The sequence below is a fragment of the Vespula vulgaris genome, chromosome 5 (assembly GCF_905475345.1).
Source record: "Vespula vulgaris chromosome 5, iyVesVulg1.1, whole genome shotgun sequence".
NCBI classification, from domain to species: domain Eukaryota; kingdom Metazoa; phylum Arthropoda; class Insecta; order Hymenoptera; family Vespidae; genus Vespula; species Vespula vulgaris.
In genome coordinates, this window is record NC_066590.1 from 4,337,778 (window position 1) to 4,360,138 (window position 22,361).

Below are 22,361 nucleotides of genomic sequence, written 5' to 3' on the forward strand. Positions count from 1 at the left end.
CCATTTCGCGCGGTATAAAGCTGCTGCTCGTCGTCCCTTTCCTCTTTCTATCTCTATCTCTATTTCTATCCCTATCTTTATACATCTATATTTCTATCTCTATCTCTAACTCGTTCTCTCTCTCTCTCTCTCTCTCTCTCTCTCTCTCGTTTTTCGACGAGACCGAAAATTCCTCTTTACCTTCAAGCTTTCCTTCTTCTTCTTTTCTTCCTAGATATCACGACAAACTTGCTTCGAAAGTAAAGTAAATATATATGTGAGTGTATATATGTATCTTCACCTCTGTATACATGTATATATATATATATATACACACATGCACACACATGCACACACATATATACATATACATACATAACATGCATATATATATATATACATGTATGTATACATTTATGTATTGGTATCTAAGATACTTATAGACGTAGACACCATATCCGACAGGATACGATGAGAGAGTATCCTTTCTACGAAGGAAAAGCGTAGGATATGTCCAATATGTGTTTTTCCGTGTGGCAACGCGTTTTTCCGCCAGGACTCGATTCCGGCACGTTTAACGGCAAATTTATGGCTTACTATGGAATGGTTTCTCCATCTACTCGATATAACAAAGAAGAGCAATACGTATAAACTTCATTCGATTCTCGATGGATATCCTTAACACGTTTACTCCATTTAAAACAACGTCTCGACAACGAACGATGCCAATTAATTATAACATTTTTCAGGAATTAAAATATCCAGATAGACATATACGAAACATAACGAATATTCGAAACACAATTTTAATTCGACGTATCGGATTGATATTTAATTTTCGTCAAGGTTTAAAAAAAACACACACACACACAAAGAAAGAAAGAAAGAAAGAAAGAAAGAAAGAGAAGAAAAAAAATAGAAGTCTCGCGATATATTAGACACGATTTAAGGAAAATTAGGATATTAAGTGTTACTTCCGATTAATTTATCGACCTATCATCTTAAGTATGTACGTATATACGCACGGATGCTACGCATGTATATATGTATAATCCTCCAGGAGAGAAATAACGATCCGACAACTGTGACCTACTACGTGAGACCAAAATAACTTGGTAATAAGCGTAAGAGTGGGGAACCGTCGTTTTATCGAATTTGTAAGGGGCTTCGAAATCTCTTTCACCATCTCCCTATCTTTCTCTCTCTCTCTCTCTCTCTCTCCCCTCTCTCTCTCTTTCTGTTCCTTTCTTTCTACATTATAGGGAAATATATTTCACCGAGAAGATTTCCTTCTCCCATAGACAAAATAGAAAGAAAAAGGAAAAGCAAGAAGATGAAAAAAAAGAAGAACAAGAAAAAGATGAAGAAGAAGAAGAAGAAGAAAAGGAAAGGGATTTGACTATATTTATAAGTTTCGAATTCGCGAGAGAAGAAAGACGTCAATCGAGAACATTGGACGAGTAAAAATAGAGGCTAACTAAGTATATCTCGAGAGAAGAAAAGAGCTTCGGTGAAGGAAAGCAAAAGAAATCTGAAAGGGAAAAGAGTAGATGGGAAAAGAAAGATCATCTTCATTTCTCGAGAGAAGTTCGACGTGCAACGGGGAAACATCGATGGAAATGCAGAAATGGATAAGGAGAGCCGAGGATACTCGAGTGAAGGCGAGTTCAACTTGAGAGAGAAAGAAATAAAGAGAGAGAAAGAGAAAGAGAAAGAGAGAGAAAGCCGCATGTATTTATTACCGAGATTAACGGCTCGCATTTGCATTTCCATGTAGCGCAAGAGGCATGGCGAAAAGTTGTGATTTAAAGGGAGCTGAGGTACACTGAGGATGAGCGCGTGCGTGCGTGCGTGCGTGCGTGCGTGCGTGCGTGCATGCATATAAGAGACCGAAAGAGCAAAAGAGAGGGATAGAGAGAAGGAGAGAGAGAGAGGGAGAGGGAGAGAGAAAGAGAGAGAGAACGAGACGAGATGATTCTACCGATATGCCCCGTAGCAACCGCACACCGTCGTGTATGGAGGTATGTATGTAAGTATATACGCGAATGAGAAGCAACGAGCGACGCGTGTAGTCCGTGTATACGGAACGAAGGAGCTCAAGACCTTGTTCGTTATGTGTCGTTCCTATGATTATACGCACGAGCTGTCCCCGCGGCTTCCAACTTAGTCGGGCATACGTCTGCATTTTCAATGAGAAAGAGAGAGAGAGAAAGAGGGTGAGAAAAAAATGTGTATGTGCGCGTGTGTGAGTGTAGAAAGAGAGAGAAAGAGAGGAGGAAGGAAAGAAAGAAAAAAAGATAGGAAGAAACAAGTTACATTGTAAAAAAATTTGCAAAGAATAAAGTGAAAAATGACGAACTTCTGTTCGTATCTATATATCTCGATGTTACGCGAAATAAAGCGGTAAAAAGATATTACGATGAATAGTCAAGAAATTATTAAATACAGCGAACAAGGTATATAAATGATAAACTATGAAATAAATTCATAATATATATATATATATATATATATATATATATATATATATATATATAAAACGAGACACATTGTTAGGCAACGACGATCGGTCCAATTCTTTCGTAGGAAAAGGAAAATGTGTATGCGAGTCAGTGCTTGTAGGAAATATTGGTGGGATGCGGAAAAACCTTCCGGAATCCGTTTTTCCATTTCTGCCTTCGCGTCACGTATAAGCGCGCCTCGTAAAGTCGATAGACGCCGAGAAGCCGAAACGAGAGAACCTAGAGAGAGAGAGAGAAAGAGAGAGAGAGAGAGAGAGAGAGAGAGAGAGAGAAAGAGAGAGAGAGAGAGAAGAGAGAAAGAGAGAAAAAGCGAGACTGCAATTCCTTCTTTCTTCTTATACTTTCTCCGTTTTCTCTTATTCTTTAACTTGGTCTTTTTATTCTCGTTTTTCTATCCTCTCTCTACCCTCTAGACTCCACTCTCACATCCCTACTCTGCTCTGCCCTATCGCGACACCGTTTCTCCGTATATTTGATTTCGAATCTACCTTGAAAGAGAAAGAGAAAGAGAAAGAAAAAGATGCTACCAAGCTCTCGGAAATTCAACCATTCTCAGAATTCTTTAAGTCATCCTTTTTCCTCCCAATTTCTTTCTGACGATTTGTAACATATATTATATATATATATATATATATATTATATAAATGTGTGTATGTGAGTGTAAAGAGAGAGAGAGAGAGAGAGAGAGAGAGAGAGAGAGAGAGAGAGAGAGAGAGAGAGAGAGAGAGAGAGAGAGAGAGCACATATTCGATCTATAAAATCTACATACATATCTCTCATGTATGTAATAGATTAAATCTATATCTAGCCACAAACGAAAATTTGAAATATCCGAGTATATAAACTGCAACAACAATATATCCTCAACACCGTATAATACTTTCGATAAATCCGAGTAGATTTAGAAGCTAATTCGTCGATTCAATCTAATTTCAAATAAACTGGTCCATTAAAAGCTAATTGATATTATACCTGCATACATTCAAGGGCGATTTAAACAAACTCGCGATTCTCTCGTTTCTTTTTCTTCTTTTTCCCTCGAACGTATAAATTTCATTTTTTAAATGAAACGAGTCTCAGAGTTGGAAAGAAGAAGAAGAAGAAGAAGAAGAAGAAAAGAAAAAAAAAGAAAAAAAAGTGAATGAATTTTTTTTCCTTTTCTTTTTCGAAATTGATACACCGGTACGTGCGTACGCAGGTAAATAAGAATAAAACGAAAAGAGGTGGAGGATCGATAAAATGGAATTTTTCTCGAGAGAATATAAAAAAAAAAAATGTAGACTGGATTACCGGAGTCGTCCACGTTCCGCCGCGAAAATTCTTCGCACTCGTTATCGAACGATGCCGAGCAGAGCCGGCCCATAAAACGGTTATTAGGAAAGTTTAAAAGTCGAGAGAAGCACCTGTTGAACACGTGAAAGAGTCAATGGCAATATTCGAAAGGTCATTCGCACATCTTCGTCGTCATCGTCGTCATCGTCGTCATCGTCATCGTTGTCGTCATCGTTATCCTCTTTGACGTTGTCTTTGTCGTCATCGTAGAAATTAAAAATAACGCCACGTAATTTATAAATAATGATTATATATGTCAAGCATAAATTTGACATTATCTGGTTAATACCTACTATCTGCGTTAAGTTTGCAATTTAGATTTATATTGTCACTTAAAATTATCGCTCGAGTGGGTCGAAGTAAGTAACAGATATAAAAAGAAAGAAAGAAAAAACGAAAGAGAGAGAGAGAGAGAGAGAGAGAGAAAGGAAATATTGAATGACATTATCTAAACATGATCAGTATTAACTCAATGCAAGCATGCATAGACACATAAAATGTATTCGAGTATAAATACTATATAAATCGTCGAGGTCGAGGTTCGATCTTAGCGTAGATAGACTTTCAATTTTAATAAAACTTAAATCGAATACGATAGGTCGTTTCTTCCGACGACTTTCTTCCTTACAAGAAGAATTTTCGAACTTCTATTTTCGTCTCGACTCAAGGATGAAGCGAAAGAGGAGTGAGAGGAAGAGATACAGACAGAAAGAGAAGGAATGTGCGGAGAAAGACGATGGAGGATGATGTTTACGAGCAATAGTAGCGGGCCAACGGGTCCTTTACCATCACCGTAACGGTCGTATGGGGTTTCTTCGTAGACCCTTAAAACAGCTGCTGGCGTGGTACTTTCGCGCTTGTCGACGAATTCGGGATTGAAATCGGTAGACCCTAAGGAGCCTGCCGACCAACTCCAAGTGTTTCCACTTTGGTTACGTAGAAACGTCGAGGGAAGTCTAAATGAAGAGAGGAAAATGTGAAGAAGGAGGAGGAGGAGGAGGAGGAGGAGGAGGTGGTGGAGGAGGAAAAGAGCACGTGGCTCTTTTAACGTACGATTAAAATCGTGAAGCAGACGAGTTCGCTTTTAAACGACGTTTCTTCTGCAACAACCCTTTTTCAAGCTGCATGGATTAATAGCAATGTGATTTCTTAATGGATCAGAACGATCGAAAAATATTTAACAATAATCTATACGCATTATCTCATTTTCGTAATGTCTTTTTTTTTTTCTTTTCTGTATCTCATCCCATTATATGTATGTATGTATGTATGTATGTATGTGTGTAATATGTTTACATGTAATATTTGTAATATATATATATTACAAATTTTCCATTTGATTTATCGCACGTTTTAGTTGTTCTCGGACTTTAGGATTTAGTTAGATGGACGAAGTCGTAAGGATTAACGATAAAGATTTTTCTCGCGAAGAATCGTAAAGTGAACGTACAAGACACTCATTATTAAATCATCTTTATCTCTCTCTTTTCTTTTTCCTCTCTTTTCGATGGCAATCTTTACTTCGACACCAAAATCAAAAACTACGAAAAGCAAAATGACATCGGAGAGAGACCATCCATTAAGAGCGAATGTACTTCATATAAAGGTGACGAGGGGAAAGAGAGTCGGTTGTCGATAAAGATTATCTCTTACCAAGTCGCCAACTGTTCGTTCATGATTTTATAATCTTCTTCGAAAATAGAACGCGTCTTTAATCGCTTTAAATGAGAAAAAGAAAGAGAGAGAGAGAGAAAGAAAGAAAGAGAAAAAGAAAAATATTGTCCTATTTAACAAACATCTTTTAGAATTTATTTCTACATCCTTTCTCTCTTTCTCTTTATTTCTCATTAAATTTTCTTTATTAACATAGACCCGTCACACTTTCCAACGGATATCCCGACGCAATATCGCGGTTGAGCGTACTAAACGATAAGGCTCGATGGATTCTCTCGATCGATAATCAAATTCGCCGGTGCAGAAATGGCCATGGCGTATAACCTAATTCCAACGACGTGGAGAGATTAGCCGTGTATTAACGACGTGACCGCGTAATATCGCTAATATCGATTACGATGCACAACTAAATCACTTTTCTCGCGATAAACGAGACACTCGAGGGTTAGAGAAGGTAATGGTGGTGGTGGTGGTGATGGTGGTGGTGGTGGTGGTGGTGGTGGTGGTAGTAATAGTACTAGTAGTGATAGTGGAGGATGAAGAGAAGAGAGACTCGTGTGTTGTGGAAAGTTCGATACAAATTTCGAAAAAAAAAAGAAGAAAAGAAAAGAAGAGAAAGGGAAGGGGGAGAAAAGAAAAGGAAAAAAAAAGAAAAGAGAAAAGAAAATACATGAAAGAGACTTACCTTTACAGGAGCACGGAAAAGCGATGCACTACTGTGAGCGTTAGCGTGGTGGTGAGCGTGACTATGATGGCTATGGTGATGGTGTCTCGGATCAGAACTTCCTCCCGCAGCCGCTTGTTCTGCCTGAACCGACATCGCGGCCCGGGCCTGTCTCTCCCGTTCACGCAGTCGGTCCCGCTCCAGGCTGAAAAGATAAAATTCCATCTCCGGTCAGTCGTTCGTCCGAATCCATTAACCGAACCTTTTACTTCTTCATCGACCATACAAAAAGTGGTCTCTCTCCCGAATACCTCGGGAGTACCGTGTAAACGAACTCTCTTTCTCTTGTATTACCCATTTAAAAACGTTATGTTCGCAATAAACACAACTTTTATACTTTACACGTGTAGATAGTTTTTATTTGACAATACGATCGATCACGTCTGTATACATGTGTGTCTGTGTACATTTTATTCACAAATACTTTTCCTCTCGAATACATACTCGATATTCGACAAAATCCGATCACATTCGATCGATACACGGTATTAATATTAAATCGAATTATACTCGTAGCTCTTTTCAGATTAGTTCGAAGGAAATAACGTGGGCGTTTTTCGGGAAACTCCGATGAGAATGTGAACGAAGAATGAAAAGATGAAAGAGAAAATAAAAAGAAAAGATCTCGTTGTGAAGGATAGCTCGAGAAGCAGCTGCAGCTGGCTCTCTTGAACACCTGTTTAGTAACGTTTCCGGTAAGGAAGAAGATGGTGTCGAGCCGATTACGTTTACCGAGCGGAGAAAACTACCAGACGACGATTCTGCCCGAGGTTTATTGAAATTCGCGAGTTACGAGCTACAGAAGCTTGGAATTCCTAACAAATTTTCTTCTTCTCGTCCAAGAAAACTGGGTGCGAGCATCGGTTGGGAATTGGCTCGATTCCGAGAAAATCGTGACGGCATGCGAATCATCCGATTTTACGTATTTCAATATAGATGGGTATTTGTTAATAGTTAAGAAACTATCACGATGAAATTGAAAGCGAAAAAGTGGGAGGGAGAGAGAGAGAGAGAGAGAAAATGATCTCGAATAAATATGAAGGGAACGTGAAAGCTTTGAAAACGAAACCGCTTACCGAAAAGTTCAACATCGGCAAAGCGCGCGAAATTCGTCGAATTTCAACGAATCAAATGGGAAAATTTATATCTTCGATGGGATTCGCTCGCTTGCGGTGAAAGCCATCGACGTCCGATCGAGACGGATAGAGAAAGAGAGAAAGAGAGATAAAAAGAGAGAGAGAGAGAGAGAGAGAGAGAGAGAGAGAGAGAGAGAGAGAAAGAGAGAAACTACAACTCTCGTTATAGTACACTCTGGTTTTCCGATTAGGAAGTGAGTTTCCAATGGAACTATCGCTAAGTAAATTCGACGATAGGATATTTCCTGCAGTCAAAATTATATTCTATGTTATACATGAGATCTAACTTATAATCGTTTCGTTATCTGTTATCATATCTATGTATTCTATATTAACTCGGTTAGGTGTATGAAAAGGGAATGATAGAAAAAAGAATTATAGTAAGGAAACAGAACGGAAAAGTTTTATATTGAAATGACAGCGAAACTAAAGATAGAGAAAGAGAGAGAAATTAGAGATAGAGAGAGAGAGAGAGAGAAGAAAAGAAATGACGATAAGAGAATATCACAGAGTACGTAACAGATACGCGGCACCGATCAAGAATGACCAACACTATATGTCAGTATTATTTGAACGGTCTGAACATCGTTGATAAGAGTATTATCGCGCGTCAAAGAGCACGTTCGGACTTCTTTAAACGAATTTCATCCCGTAATACTCTGTCTCTTTCTCTTTTTCTTTCTCCCACATATGTCATTTGCAACGTGGTAAAAATTCTATCTGCGCTAACCAAAAAAAAAAAAAAAAAGATTGTCATAAAAGAGCAAAAAAGAAAAAAGAAAAGAGGGAAAAAAAGTACGAAGATAGAAATATTCAAAAGTTTCGCTTTTGGGTAGACTCAATTAACAACTTGATTCTAACTGAAATGAGAGAGAAAGAGATAGGAAATGATTAAAACTCGACGAAAAGCAAAGAAAAACGTATTGGAAGGACGAGGATTAAAAAGAGAGGAGGAAAAAAAGAATAAAAAAATAGTCGTGATCGAGCTTATCGCACGACGTTCGCATCATACTCTACGCTATTTCCGCGTTTGTCGCTTGAACTCGGCTTTATCGAATATCAGGACATTGTCACAAAGCAAACGAAGTTCATCGAACTAACGAACCATGTGGAGAATGAACGTGCGAGCACGATTCGTTCCATCGACGAATTGAGAGTCAAGTTCTATTTCTACGGGCGCGCGCGCGCGTGTGTATATATATATATGGTTTAGATGTATAGTTTCTATGTCTCTTTCTCACTCTTTCCAACTATCCTCCTATCCATTTTTCTATCTATCTACCTATCTATCCATCTATCTATCCATTTATTTATTTAGCTCATTGAACTATTCGTTCAATCGGAAAAAATATTCGCTATCGTGCACTCTCGTTGTAAAGGTGGTCAAAAAAAAAATTTTGTAAAAATTTCATTTTTACAATAGGGAGATCCGATCGAGAGAGATAGAGATAAAGAGGAAAGAGAAAAAATATAGAATGATTTGGAGATGACGGCATGCTTGATCAGTAGCTCTCTTTCTCTCTCTCTCTCTCCCTCTCTCTCTCTCTCTCTCTCTCTCTCTCTCTCTCTCTCTCTCTCTCTCTCTCTCTCTCTCTCTCTCTCTCTGTGTATTTCTCTCTTGTTTCATATCGAGCTACGAACAAAATCGCTCGTTCGTTCGAGTGCTATCAGTCGGTAGCACGATTAAAATCGATCTCGAAAAGAGATTCGTAGATTCGAGAATTAAAATGACATTTCGAAAGAATCGACTTTGGAAGAGCGTGTCACGCAAAATTTATCGTCTCGTTCGTATAAAACGATTGATCGAATATATATTTTTGAATCGGTATATTTTGTCAGAACGAACAAACGTAAAGAGAAAGTTAAATTATTTATTTTATTATCTAACAATTTATTATATCGAAAAGAAAGAAAGAGGGATATCATTTCTCTTTCTCTTTCTCTCTCTTTCTCTCTTTACCACCCTCCATCCCTTCCTCTCTCTCCCTCTCTCTTTCTCTCTCTTTCTCTCTCTCTCTCTCTCTCTCTTTCGATATCTGGAACAGACGTCGACGGCGACCGATCGATATTATTTTTCGTGCAAGCCGTTTGATTATTCGACGCCTGTTCTGGCCACCACGTCGAGTCAGAATATTGCAGCCGCGGATAATTAATTCGCGTTAATCGCACACCATTTGAAATGCTAACGAGGAAGGGATTCAAAGCGTGGCTAGCTTCACCACGAGTACGAGAAAGAGAGAGAGAGAAATACATCAGATCGAGAGGAAACGGGAAAAACAATTTAAATCGACGAGGAAAGAAAGAAGAGAGAAAGAGGAGAGAGGAAAGAGGAGAGAAGAGAAAAGAGAGGGAGAGAGAGAGAGAGAAAAAGAGAGAGCTACCAAAACACGCACTTTTCAACTCTCTCCTTTACATTCTTAATTTAACTCGTTTGCGTCGGAGTTTAATACCGTTCTTATTTATCTACGGGATGCAGTGCTATTAATAAATCCTTCGTAAGTTGATTATGAATACGTAATTACGTAAATTAGAGTGAGAGTGAGAGTGAGCAAGAGAAAGGGAAAGGAAAGAGAGAAAGAGAGAGAAAGAGAAAATTACATCGAATCGAGAGGAAACGGAAAAAACAATTTGAATCGACGGGAAAGAGAGAGAGAGAGAGAGAGAGAGAGAGAGAGAGAGAGATCTACACACATGCACTTTTCGACCCTCTCCTTTACACTCTTAATTTAACTCGTTTGCGTCGGGGTTTAATATCATACTTATTTATCTTTCGGGATGAAGTGCTATTAATAAACCCGTTGTAAGCCGATTATGAATATGTAATTACTTCAATCAAAATGTGAGTGAAAGAGAAAGGGAAAGAGAGAGGGAAAGAGAAAGAGAAATAGAGAGAGAGAGAGAGAGAGAGAGAGAAAGAGAGAGTAATACATCACAGTAAAGAGAAATAAAAAAAGAAGAAATGACCATTGGATCATCGTTTTATCTCTCACGCTCGAACGAGACTATTCATAAACTACGAAACGAAAGTAAAAAGAAAAAATAAGGGAAGATTCGAACGTCTGAAAAGAAGAAGAAGAAGAAGAAGAAGAAGAAGAAGAAAAAGAAGAAGAAGAAGAAGAAGAAGATTCACCGATATCGAATGGCGGAAACATTCTGAAAGCTCACCGACGCCACGATGCGACTCGATTCATGTCGCGGCTTCATAAAAGTGTCATCGACCGCGACTGCTTCTTGGCTCCTCTGAGAAATATCGTCTCGAAACGCGACGCCCTTTTCAGAGGCTCCGATATAAAGGATTATTGCGTTATCGGTCCGAGTGAAAAGGGATTTCCTAAGTGTCGACCGATAAAAAGAAAAAGAAAAGGAAAGAAAAAAAAAATTTAAGAAAAAGAAAAAAAAAATTACGAAAGATAGCATCGATCTCAATTTTCTCTCTCTTTCCCTCTTTTCGCCTCACCCTCCCCTCCTCTCTCTCTCTCTCTCCCTTTTTATCTTTTCTTTTTTTACATTCTACCGATTCACTCGAAACATTTTATCTCTTTTTTGTAAAATTTTTTTTTTCCTATTCCACTTTACATACATGTATATATATATTTTTTTATTTTAACTTTCTACCTTTAAACTCGATAAATTTGAACGGTTTAAAGTCGATGTTTGGATTGCGTCGATTATATCGGACTACGTGTTATCATTTTATAACAGACCGTTATTCACTCACGCTTTTTCTCTATCTACCTATCTGTCTATATGTCTACTTCTAATTATCAGTAAAAAGAGACAGAGCGAGATCGCAAATGTCACGGTTGAAAAGTGGGAGAGTCACCAGAGTGATTATGACGATGATAATCATAATGATGATGATGATGATGATGACGACGACGACGATGTTGATAATGATCATGATCATGATGTTGATGATGTTGATGATGACAACGATGATGATGATGATGATGATGATAACGATGATAACGTGCAGTCGTTGGCTTTGACGTATGAATAGAAAATGACGTAGAAATCCGAGATATTTTCCTCGTGCGTCATACCACGTTACATTGGTTTGCACGCCTTCCGGTAATAATCGAAGTTATCCTCGAATAACTTCCTTCGATATCGGAAAATACCGTTGATGTTCAAGCAACATGGGCAATTTATCGAAATCAAATAAAATTAAGATAAATTCTTCATTAACCGATTCGTAAACTAAGATTGTTATTATTATTAATATTAATATTATCATTATCATCATCATCACCATTATTATTATTATTATTATTATTATTATTATTATTATTATTATTATTATTATTATCATCGATCGATTAGATAGGATAACACACTCGACGTATAACTAACCGACATGAAAATCGATGGGAAAACGTTCACGACGATTTGACGGACGCTCGTTTCCTTCTCGACGGACACGCTCGAACATTGGCAAAGGATCAAAAGTGCCAATTTCGCTCGTTTAACCCGATCCGCCTGTCGCGTATTTGTAAACGAGACTAGCTTTCTCGCTGCGATGACTGTAAATGAAGAGAGAGAGAGAGAGAGAGAGAGAGAGAGAGAGAGAGAGAGAGAGAGAGAGAGAGAGAGAGAGAGAGAGAGAGAGAGGAAAAGAGAGGGAGAGAAATAGAGAGAGAGAGAGAGAAGACACGCGCGCACAGCATGCATACATAAACGCGACGTAACACACGCACGTGGCTTCCTTCGTACTTACATACGTGAATCTACTAAAGCTTACGTTGCTGCTCGTTGGCAAACGAGATAAAGAGGGAAAAGAGCAAAGAGAGAAGGAGAGAAAGAGAGAGAGAGAGAAGGACAGACGAGAGAGAGAAGGACAGACAGACAGACAAACAGACAGACAGAGGGTGGGAGAAACTGTGATCGACGAAGAAGGAAGAGTACAGAGGCAAGAACGACGAACCGTTCTAACGTGTGTATCTCTACGAAATATCTCTCTCTCTCTCTCTCTTACTCTGTGTGTGTCTGTGTAAACGTAAGCTATTCTGTGTGCAAAAGAGCGACTCTATACGAATGACTTGTCGCGTTTATTTTGAGCTTGTGAAGGCTAAACGCCGGATTGCGCGCTTGCGAATTCCCAACGATACGACGGCCTCTTCTATCTCTCTTTCTCTTTCTTTTTCTCTCTTTCTCTCTCTATCTATCTAGCTAGCTAGCTATCTAGCTATCTAACTATCTTCGTCTGTCTTTCTGTTTCTCTCCTTATCTTCCTCTTGTGCGTCACAGCGTCAGCTTTTCTCGCTTTTTCTTCCTTTTTTTTTTCTCTCTTTTTTGAGCTAAACCAACGATTCTAATCGTCGTTTAGAATAATCGTAGTTTCAACGAATGTTTTAGAATTAATTTTGTAGGAAATTGATACTATTCATCTTCCCGCGAGTTTATTTTCTCTTCCTTTTCTAAGGGGAAAAAAAAAGAATGAAAAAAGAGAAAAAAAGAAAAGAGAGAGAGAGAGAGAGAAAGGAAAAAGAAATAGAACGTCTTCTTATGTAATCGTAATAACGATATAAAAAGAAATAAAAGAATAAAAAAGAAAAAAAAATGAAAAAAGGGAGAAAAGAGTAGAAAAGAATTAATAAAGCGTTCGAAGCACTTTCTTTTTCAATCGTAGCCCGGAATTTCCTATAGGAGTCGACATGCTACAGCTGAATCACGATCGAGAAACCCGATGACTCGGTTTCATTGACACTGACACACTGACATCGTTTTAAAGAGGTGGACGAGGTGGTACGACGACCTTCGAAAAGCACAACGCGCACGCGTTTACGTTAATTCTCCTTGAACGCAGGTAGTATCTGCGTAGTTAAAGAGAGAAACATACATACTCCGTTTAAAGTCGAAAGGAACATACATACATACATAAATACATATACATATATACATATCAACATCGAATAAAAAAACAATCAAATAAAAGAGAGAGAGAGAGAGAGAGAGAGAGAGAGAGAGAGAGAGAGAAAGCAAAGTAAAAATAAAACAACACAACGGCAAAGAATCTTCAAATTAAATTCCGCGAGACGAAATTAGATGCTGAGCCAACGATTCGACCACGATTCCAGTTTGCTAGCGTTACGAATAGTTTCCGAAATAGTCCGACGAGGAATAGTGAATTTTCGATTAGAACAAGATGAATCATCATTCGTTACTATTCCATTGAACGAAACGTGCAAGTGAACGAGTAAGCAAACGAACAACTGCGGTACCGGTGCCCTCTGGATCCAACGATAACGTTGATCTTCTCCTTACGTCTTATCGAACGCGCATAACTTTCGAATATTCCTCTCTAACTTCGACTATAATCTCTGTAAACTGGTACCCCGACTCGTAAACAGCAACTCCGAATAAACAAGAAAATACATATATAAGATGATACCGTAGTATTTAGTAGTAGTAATAGTATTCGTGTTAGTAACAATGTTCGACTATCGTTACGCAAGAACTCGAATTTCCACTTTATAGAAAACAACATTATTCCGAAGAGTTGATCCTAATAAATCATAAATTCTTACGAAATATCGTCAAACGATTTGGATATTTGCACACGTGGCGAACGTAAAGAAGAGGAAGATGAAAAAGAAAAAGAAGAAGAAAGACAAAAATAAAAAAAGAAACATATATATATATACATATATAAAAAGAAGAAAATAATAAAAATAAAAAAAGGAACGCAGGTAGCAAGTATAAAAATATTATATTATATAGATAGAATAAGAAAAACGTTCGTCGGTCAAAGTTCAAGGATGCTCGAAAATTTGTCCAAACTCTATCGTTCACTTCTGCGTTTCTTCTTTAACATTGAACATCTGCTTTGCTCTGTCTCTCTCTCTTTTTCTCTCTCTCCCTCTCTCTCTCTCTCTTTCTCTTTCTCTCTCTTTATATATGTATATTGAACTAACGGCAACGAATCAGTACGCCTTTTAGCTGCGTCAGCCACGCTAAATCGAAGAGATATACATGCACGCACGCTCGCTATAGTCGAGTTACGGTCTAAACGTCGCCGATAACAGTTACGTAAGTCGTTTAATCGTGCCGAGTAGAAAAAGCACGAAACTGTGTCGTCTCTGGGGTACTCGTTGTACGTACTCGTCAACGTGACTAGGAATGACAATGTATACTTAAATGAAACGACTAAATAAACGAGATGGAGAAAGAGAGAGAGAGAAATAAATAGATAGATAGATAGATAGATAGATAAATAGATAGAGAGAGAGAAAGAGAGAGAGAGAAGGATCTTCGTTCAGCCGATAGTTAGCCATTTTTATTTATCTTTAAAAGATATACGAAATACGAGGAGACGTGCAAAGATTAAACCTGAACGATTCCATTAATTATCGTCACGATATTTTTGGAAAGAGAAAGCTTAAGTAAATTTGAACAAATGCGTTTCTTTAAACTTCGTAAAATACGTACGTGGAAATATATATATATATATATATATATATATATATATATATATATATATAATATTTAACATTTACGTTCGAGTCGCATTTTCCAATAGGTAATTGAAAAGGTAATTGAAAACGTAATTGATTCCTTTGGAAATTCGTCAATGTCGGGGTAATTAAATATGTATATAATCTAACCAAGATCGAATCCCAGCTACTTCTAACGTTCTCTCTCTCTCTCTCTCTCTCTCTCTCTCTCTCTCTCTCTCTCTTTCTCTCTTTCTCTTCTGCTTCTGCTTCGTCTTTAAAGTGACGGCAGATCCGCACTCGAAATCAAATGCAGTCCAGATGTACGCAATATATTCGAAAGTCTGGCACCGATCCGGCCATTGCTAAGGCGTCTGCTCAAGATTAATAAGTTCACTCGGCCACTACAGCAAAGGAGAGAGAAAGAGAGAGAAATAGAGGGAATGAAAAAGAGAGAGATGAAGAGAGAAAGAGAGAGAGAGAGAGAGAGAGAGAGAGAGAAGTTATGACGGTAGTTTCTTACCGAAAGGGAGATATACCCTAACGAGCAGACACAATGTTATCGGGAAATAACCTTTCCCCGCATTACCCACCCTCGGCCACCCTTCTTATTTCACTGAACGAGAATGTTAGAAGGCGATGCCTAAAGCGAAGTGCTCACAGCTGCACTAAATTTACGTAGACGTTACACGCATCATCGCTTTTTCTTATGCAGCTAAAACGTTCGTGCGAGTAGGGAAGAAAAGAAAATGGGAAAAGAGAGTGAGAGAAAGAGAGAGAAAGATAGACGTATACGAACAAGTATCGAAAAAGAAGAAGTATCTGCAAAGTTGCGTAAGAGTTTACGAGCACGGTACGATGAGTAAAGTTAATAAGTGGCACGAACGGGGCATGGCTAAGCAGAAATTACGTGCAATTTTAATCGACGCTTCGAGGGAGAAGGTCATAGAGCGTATAATCCATCCTTAAAGTGAGAAAGAGAGAATGAGAGACGATAAAATTGCTCGAGAGCGCACATTAATTACTTGAAAATAGTATCCCTTCTTTCTTTGTTTATATCCTTCTCGATAGTTGTTAGTTACGTTGAAAATAGTTTTAGATTGAAATAACATTAAAAATAATGGTTATACTCTTTTTATTTTTTTTTCTTCCTTCCTTTCTTTCTCTATCTATCTATCTATCTATCTCTTACCATCTTTTTTTCTCTTTTTTTCTATTTCTTACGCTTACTAAGATAAAATAAGACGGTAGAGGTTTTCGTTATCACTCGATTGAGCTTGTTATCTGGCCACGTTATCAGCGCTGCCTTATCCCAGACAAATAATTATTACATTCTTATTATTTACTCCTTCCCTTCTAATTTGCACTATCTCTTTCTCTCTTATTCTCTATCTCCTTCGTTCTTCCTGTAGTATTTAGGTCACGATTAAATTTAAAGCGGAAAAACGGGACAAAAACACGTGCTACACCGCACGTCCTCTGACATTAAATGGCTCGCATCTCTTTTTTGTAAAATATTCTACTTTGGATAGTTGAAAAATTTCTATGTGATTATCGCGGTAAATAAGAATAATAATCTAATTGTTATGAGATCTATACACGCGTTGGTCAGATCTCGCGAGAGAAAGTTCCCTCTCGAAAGAGAGTCGAGGTGTTGTCTTGTAGCGCGTATCGATACGAGAATGAATAGCACATTAATTTTTAACGACGTTGCGTTTTTCTTTTTCTTCTTCTTTTTTCTCTTTTTTTCTTTCTTTCTTTGTTTCTTTCTTTCTTTCTTTCTTTCTTTCACTTTCCTCCATTTTCCAAATACGTACATAAACTCGTAAGAAGAAAACGGTGGAAAACACGTTGTTCGTTTTTTTTTTTTTTCCTTTTATATATATATATATATATATATATATATATATATATATATATATATTTTTCGCTGATTTCTCTTCGATAAAAAAATACCGAGTGTATACACGTACGTGCATTTGTGAATACACGTGTGGCTTGATCGGGAACGTTTTCTTTTTAATTAACGATCGAGCACGCACGATGATACTCCAGACCGATCTCGTTAAATCCTCGAATTGGTACGAAGCTCTATCGTAACGCGAAAGACAATTACTGTTTGTTGAGTACTCAAAAAAGAAAAAAAGAAAAATAAAAAAGGAAAAACGGGAGAGAGAGAGAGAGAGAGAGAGAGAGAGAGAGAGAGAGAGAGAAACGATAATTTTTAAATAAAGTATAGTTACAAGTAAATTGCTCGCTATTAAACGGAATGAATCAGCTGAACTTGTTTTTCTGTTTTCTAAAAAAAAAAAGAGGGAAAGGAAAAGAAAAGGAACGACGATTATTTCTACGTGTACGATAAAAAAATTATTGCACTTAAAATTAATTCACAGTATACATTTTCGATAGGTAATACTATGTTTTCGAGTATCTAACGAAAATAGATAGAATAGATCGTTGAATATCGATGAGTTACTAACTAACACAACGAGGAACATATCAATTAATTTCTAAAAAGTATCAATAATTATTTTTACGTGTGTTCGACTCGAAATCATTATTTTCAAAATGTCATCTCGATACGCAAAAAAAAAAGAAACAGATTACGAATCTTTGGGCGTAATAAACGAACGTTGGGGCGTGATAAAATTAATTTCGACGTAAATACGATCTAAAAGAAAAAGAGAGAAAAAGAGAGAGAGACAGAGAGAAAAACACAAACAAATAAACAAACAAACAAATTAATTAAATTAACTAAGAAATACACAGATATACAAAAAACAAAATAAAGAGAAGAATAAATTAGTGGCTACTTGGAAGAAGTGCTCGATGTTTTTTAATCGTGTTCTCTATGCTCTTCTAACTCGTGCTGGTCTTCGGCCATTTTTAAAAGGAAAACGAGTAGTCTCTTCCGTAATAAACGCTCTCTGTCAGTTACGTAATACAAAGTTAGCGCATTAGAACGGAGAAAAGAAGAGAAGAGTCGATTGCCAATGACGACAAGAAGGACGACCAATTCGTAATTTACAACAGGAATAATTTTAATGTGAAAGGTGTATATACGTATAAAGTCTCCTTCTCTCTTTTTCTCTCTCTCTCTCTTTCAGTCTCTCTCTCTCTTTTTGCCTTCGTCGAAGAAGACTAACCTTTTGACCTCGGTCGGAACTCTCGCGTGACGTCATCGGTTAACGTCTTCACCATAAACGATTCCTGCCGGCTAACCGACACGAACGCGATCGTACAAATAATAAAATCGATAATAATCTCTTTCCTTCTTCTTCTCCTTGAAAAGGACGAACAAGACGAAAAACAACGTTAGCTTACTCCTAACTTTAAATTTAAACGCTCCTTTTCTCGACAATAGAAAATAACAATAAAGGAGAAAAGGACAGCTCTTAAATTTCACGTATTTGCGTTCTTTTCTTCTTCTTCTACTTCTTACTTTTTCTCGTTTCGTTTTACTCCTTTTTAAACCCGGATAATTTCGTTCGTAGAAAACAACGGAGAGGACGACGAGAAGATAGAATCGTACTTTAGTTCTTACTTGTCCAAGCATCGAACTCACTTTCTCTCTCTTCTTTCCACGTTCAATAAAATAAATAAATAAATAAATAAATAAATAAATAAATAAATAAATAAATAATTAAGTAAATAAGTAAATTAAAAAAGAAAGAAAGAAAACAAGTGGAAACAAAGAGAAAGAAAAATGCTTACGATGGGAACAGTGGTGTTCCAAGAGTGCCGTTGTCACGACATTGTGACGGTGAGACGAGGAGAGGAGAGTAAAAGACGAGTGAATCACGCTTGGCACAAAAGCAAAAGCACGCGCGCTCGAAAGTCTACGAAACGGTGACGATCACGAGCCGCCATGACCACTACGATCCAAACCCGCGTCCCTTTACAAAACACGCGTCACGATTACGCGCGCTAAGAAGAGATACACAATAATAACACGAAAAGAGAGAAAGAGAAAAAGTTGCGAGATAAGAAACGAGAGAGTATTATTATTATTATCGTTATTAGACACATTAAGCTTGCCTGTATGCTTGTCTGCGTTCATCGTGATTTGTCGCCCAAGGAAAAAACAACATGGCGGCACGTGTTCCAACGAAGAAATATACATTTCCAGTGGAAGTTTCCAAGAAAATTATTTTTCCTAGTTCTTTCGTTTTTCCACGGAATTATACCTTCTTTCTCGTTTTTTGTCTTTCACAGTCCTCCATTGATTATTTCTAATTCTCTTTTTATCTTTGTCGAATAATAATTCAAACGTCAAATCTCTCCTTACGAATATCTTTTTTCTAAACGCTTTCTCTATGAAATAAATCATATATATATATCTACGTATATACGTGGAAACTCTATATCGTATTCTTTAATATTCTTCAAAACGAAGTTATACATATACACACATATATATACAACACTTGAGAACTGCAATTTGTATTATCTACTTGGAGAATACTCTTATAAATGTTTTTAAAATTACTCTCGACGTGTTAACGATAAACGTATATAAAGATATTCTTCGAAGTTTTATTAAGAGACGCAATATTACACGTAGCTCTGTCGTCGGTTGATAAAACGACACTGTTATTCTGTTATCGGACACGCTCTGGTCGATCCGAATCAATAGAGTATCCAAGAGGAGAAGGACGAAGATTAGAGATTCAAATGCGACTTTGTGCGTGCTACGCGTTCTAGATAATAACGATGATCCTAATGAGTAACGGTCGTTCGTTGTTAAAGTAAACAAGAAAGAATGTTGGCATCGTGAGACGATAGGAAGGACACGTATATAACCACATATATACGTACGTACATACGTACGTTCGTACGTACGTAGGTACGTATGTACATCTCGACGAACGACCGTTAAACTGTTGACTGTACATCTAATGTATGTGTATATATATACATACATGAATACATCGATACAGAGAAGTCGAGGAAAGGATAATATTATAGGACAAACAACAAGGAGCTCGAAAGAGAAACAACAAACTTCGTAAATATCACGAGCTGGTAAATATCGATAGATAGAGAACAACAAGCACGATGACGAATAGAGGACCAGAAGACGAGTATAGAATAGAAAAGGTAGTTGGGCGAGAGCGGGGAGGGGGCGATGGAAAGGGGATGGGAAGATCGATACGAGTTTTTTCTCGAGTTATGTCACGAGCGTGACAAAGGGCGAAGTAGAAGAAGGAAAGAAGAGGGAGATAAAAACAAACGAGATAACAAAGGGCAAAACTCCTCTTCGACGCGAGAGAGAGAGGGAGAGAGAGGGACAGAGATCAATTTTTCGATTTCGAAAAACTCACCTTGCGTTCAAGGGCAAATAGCCCGCCGTTTGATATTCGTTGCTTCCTTCAAATATAATTTCGATGATACGTTGAGAGTCGAATAAGGATGAAGTAGGTGGTAGTAACGAAGAAGTAGAGGAAGAAGGTGATCGCAGAGAAGCCCCCGATCGTTGAGGGCAAAAAAGATAAAGACACGAGGTGAGGATATCGCGGATGGAAGAAGAAGTTTACGAATGGAAATCACTCTCATGCTTTTTCTTCCTGGCTCTTCTTCCTTTATTTCCTTCCTCTTTAACTTTAGGACGTTTTCTCCTTAAGAGATATTCAAAACGTTACGTTCACGACGATACTCTCGCATGAGAGGAGCGGCTAATCCAGAAACGCGCGCTCCTCTCTTCGCGAGGACACACACACACTGATACGAATTCGTATTAACGTTATAACTGCGTACCACTACGACGAAGACAAAAATGACGACGACAACGACGACGACGACGACGGACGACGACGACGACGATGACGACGATGACGACGACGATGGCAACGACAACTGCGATGGGGGCGACGACGACGACGACGACAACGACGACGACGACGACGACGACGACGAGGCACCGATATAACGGAAATGTGCCAATATTTAAACGAGCACGTACACACACACGCACGCACGCACACTCGGAATCGAGCAACACGTATTTTTCTAATAGTATAATATATACATATATGTATATGTATATATATATATATATATACTTTTTTATCTGCTCACCACAACCACTCTCTTATTATCCCCCATTTATCTCCGAAAATACACGCACACTCGCTGTTATTTTCTAACACGCGAACGAACAAATAAACGTTTAGGTATGCGTATACTTGTTGTACGTAGAGAACGAGGAGACGATTTAACGTATAGACAGACGGAGAGAGAACGAGAGTGCGAGCGAGCGTGAAACATAGAGAAAAAAGAGACATAGAGACGGCGGACAGACACAGAGCCGTGGAAAAAGACGTCGTCGAACGCGTCGACGAGAGACACGGGTGGAAAAAAAAAAGATAGAAAGAGAGATAGATAGAGATGGACAGACGACAGCAGACAGACAGAGAGAGACAGAGAAGCACGCTTGTGGTGCGTGCGCGCGCGCGCGCACTGCTCCGAACGAGACGATCGTCGACGAGAAACTGGCACCTTCCGGTCGAAAGGAGAGGCGCGCGCGCGATGTACATAGGGAGAGGGAGGATGAGAGGCGAAGAGAAGAGAGGTAGAGTAGGAGGACGCGATGGAGGTGAAGGGAAGGTGAGGGGACCGAGAGAGAGAGAGAGAGAGAGAGAGAGAGACAGACAGACAGACAGACAGAGAGAGAGAAAGAGAGAGAAGTATAGGCTACCGCGTGTCGAGAGTGGGAGGGAGAGAAAACGAGGAAGAAGAAAGAGAGAGAGAGAAAGAGAGAGTAATCCGCGACACTAGCGACCACCACCAGCAACGGCAGCAGTAACTACACTTTGCCGCAAAAGCTCGCTCGAGGCACACCAGAGAAAAAAGCACGTACCGATGGAGGAGTATTGTTGGAGAGGGGAGGACGGATAGACGAGAGAGAGAAAGAGAGAGAGAGAGAAAGAGAGAGATGGAGAGGGTGGTGGGAGGCGCGTATTCGATGGTAGAAGGGAGATTATCAAAATGGCCGCGCGCGCAACCCGCTCCCTCTCGCTTCACCTCTTGGTTCCTCCTCCTCGTTCTCATCCTCATCTTCCTCCTCTTGCTCTACGACGACGACGTCGACGTCGACGTCGTTGTAGTCGTCGTAGCCGTCGTAGTCGTAGTCGTAGTAGTAGTAGTAGTAGTAGTAATAGTAGTAGTAGCAGTAGTAGTAGTAGTAGTAGTCGTCGTCGTCGTCGTCGACGTTCGACCGACACGCCGCCTCGCGCGGAAACCGCCAGGCGCGCACCCGAGACCGATATAATAGCGCCGGACTCTCATGACAGCCGTAAAAGTGGTAGTACTCTGTTTATAGTCACTCCTCTCCCCCCTATACCAAGCTCATTCTTTTTCTCTTTTTTCGTCGTCGTCGTCGTCGTTTTCGTCGTACTCCTCCTCCTCCTCCTCCTCCTCCTCCTCCTCCTCCGCATTCTCCTACATTCGACACACGGTCTAACTCTGCCTTCTCTACTGTTGCTGCTATTGCCGCTAAAAAACCGTACTCGAGTTCCCCACCGACCGTTCGCCACCCCTCTCCCACCCCCCGACTCCTTCG

The 22,361-nt window shown here is 38.9% G+C and overlaps 1 protein-coding gene across 10 annotated transcripts in view; it reads right to left on the reverse strand.

Moving 5' to 3' along the window:
- Positions 1–22,361, reverse strand: part of LOC127063664 (AF4/FMR2 family member 4) — a 153,099-nt gene that overhangs the window by 70,952 nt on the left and 59,786 nt on the right. For 7 of the 10 annotated variants that reach the window (XM_050993663.1, XM_050993665.1, XM_050993664.1 and 4 more), the window contains one exon: positions 6,193–6,376. In XM_050993663.1, the coding sequence (XP_050849620.1) occupies positions 6,193–6,376 (184 nt within the window). Of the gene's footprint in view, positions 1–6,192; positions 6,377–8,472; positions 8,981–18,838; positions 20,057–20,124; positions 21,435–22,361 lie in introns of those variants that run through there. The other 3 variants (XM_050993672.1, XM_050993667.1, XM_050993669.1) reach the window with 3 other exon arrangements.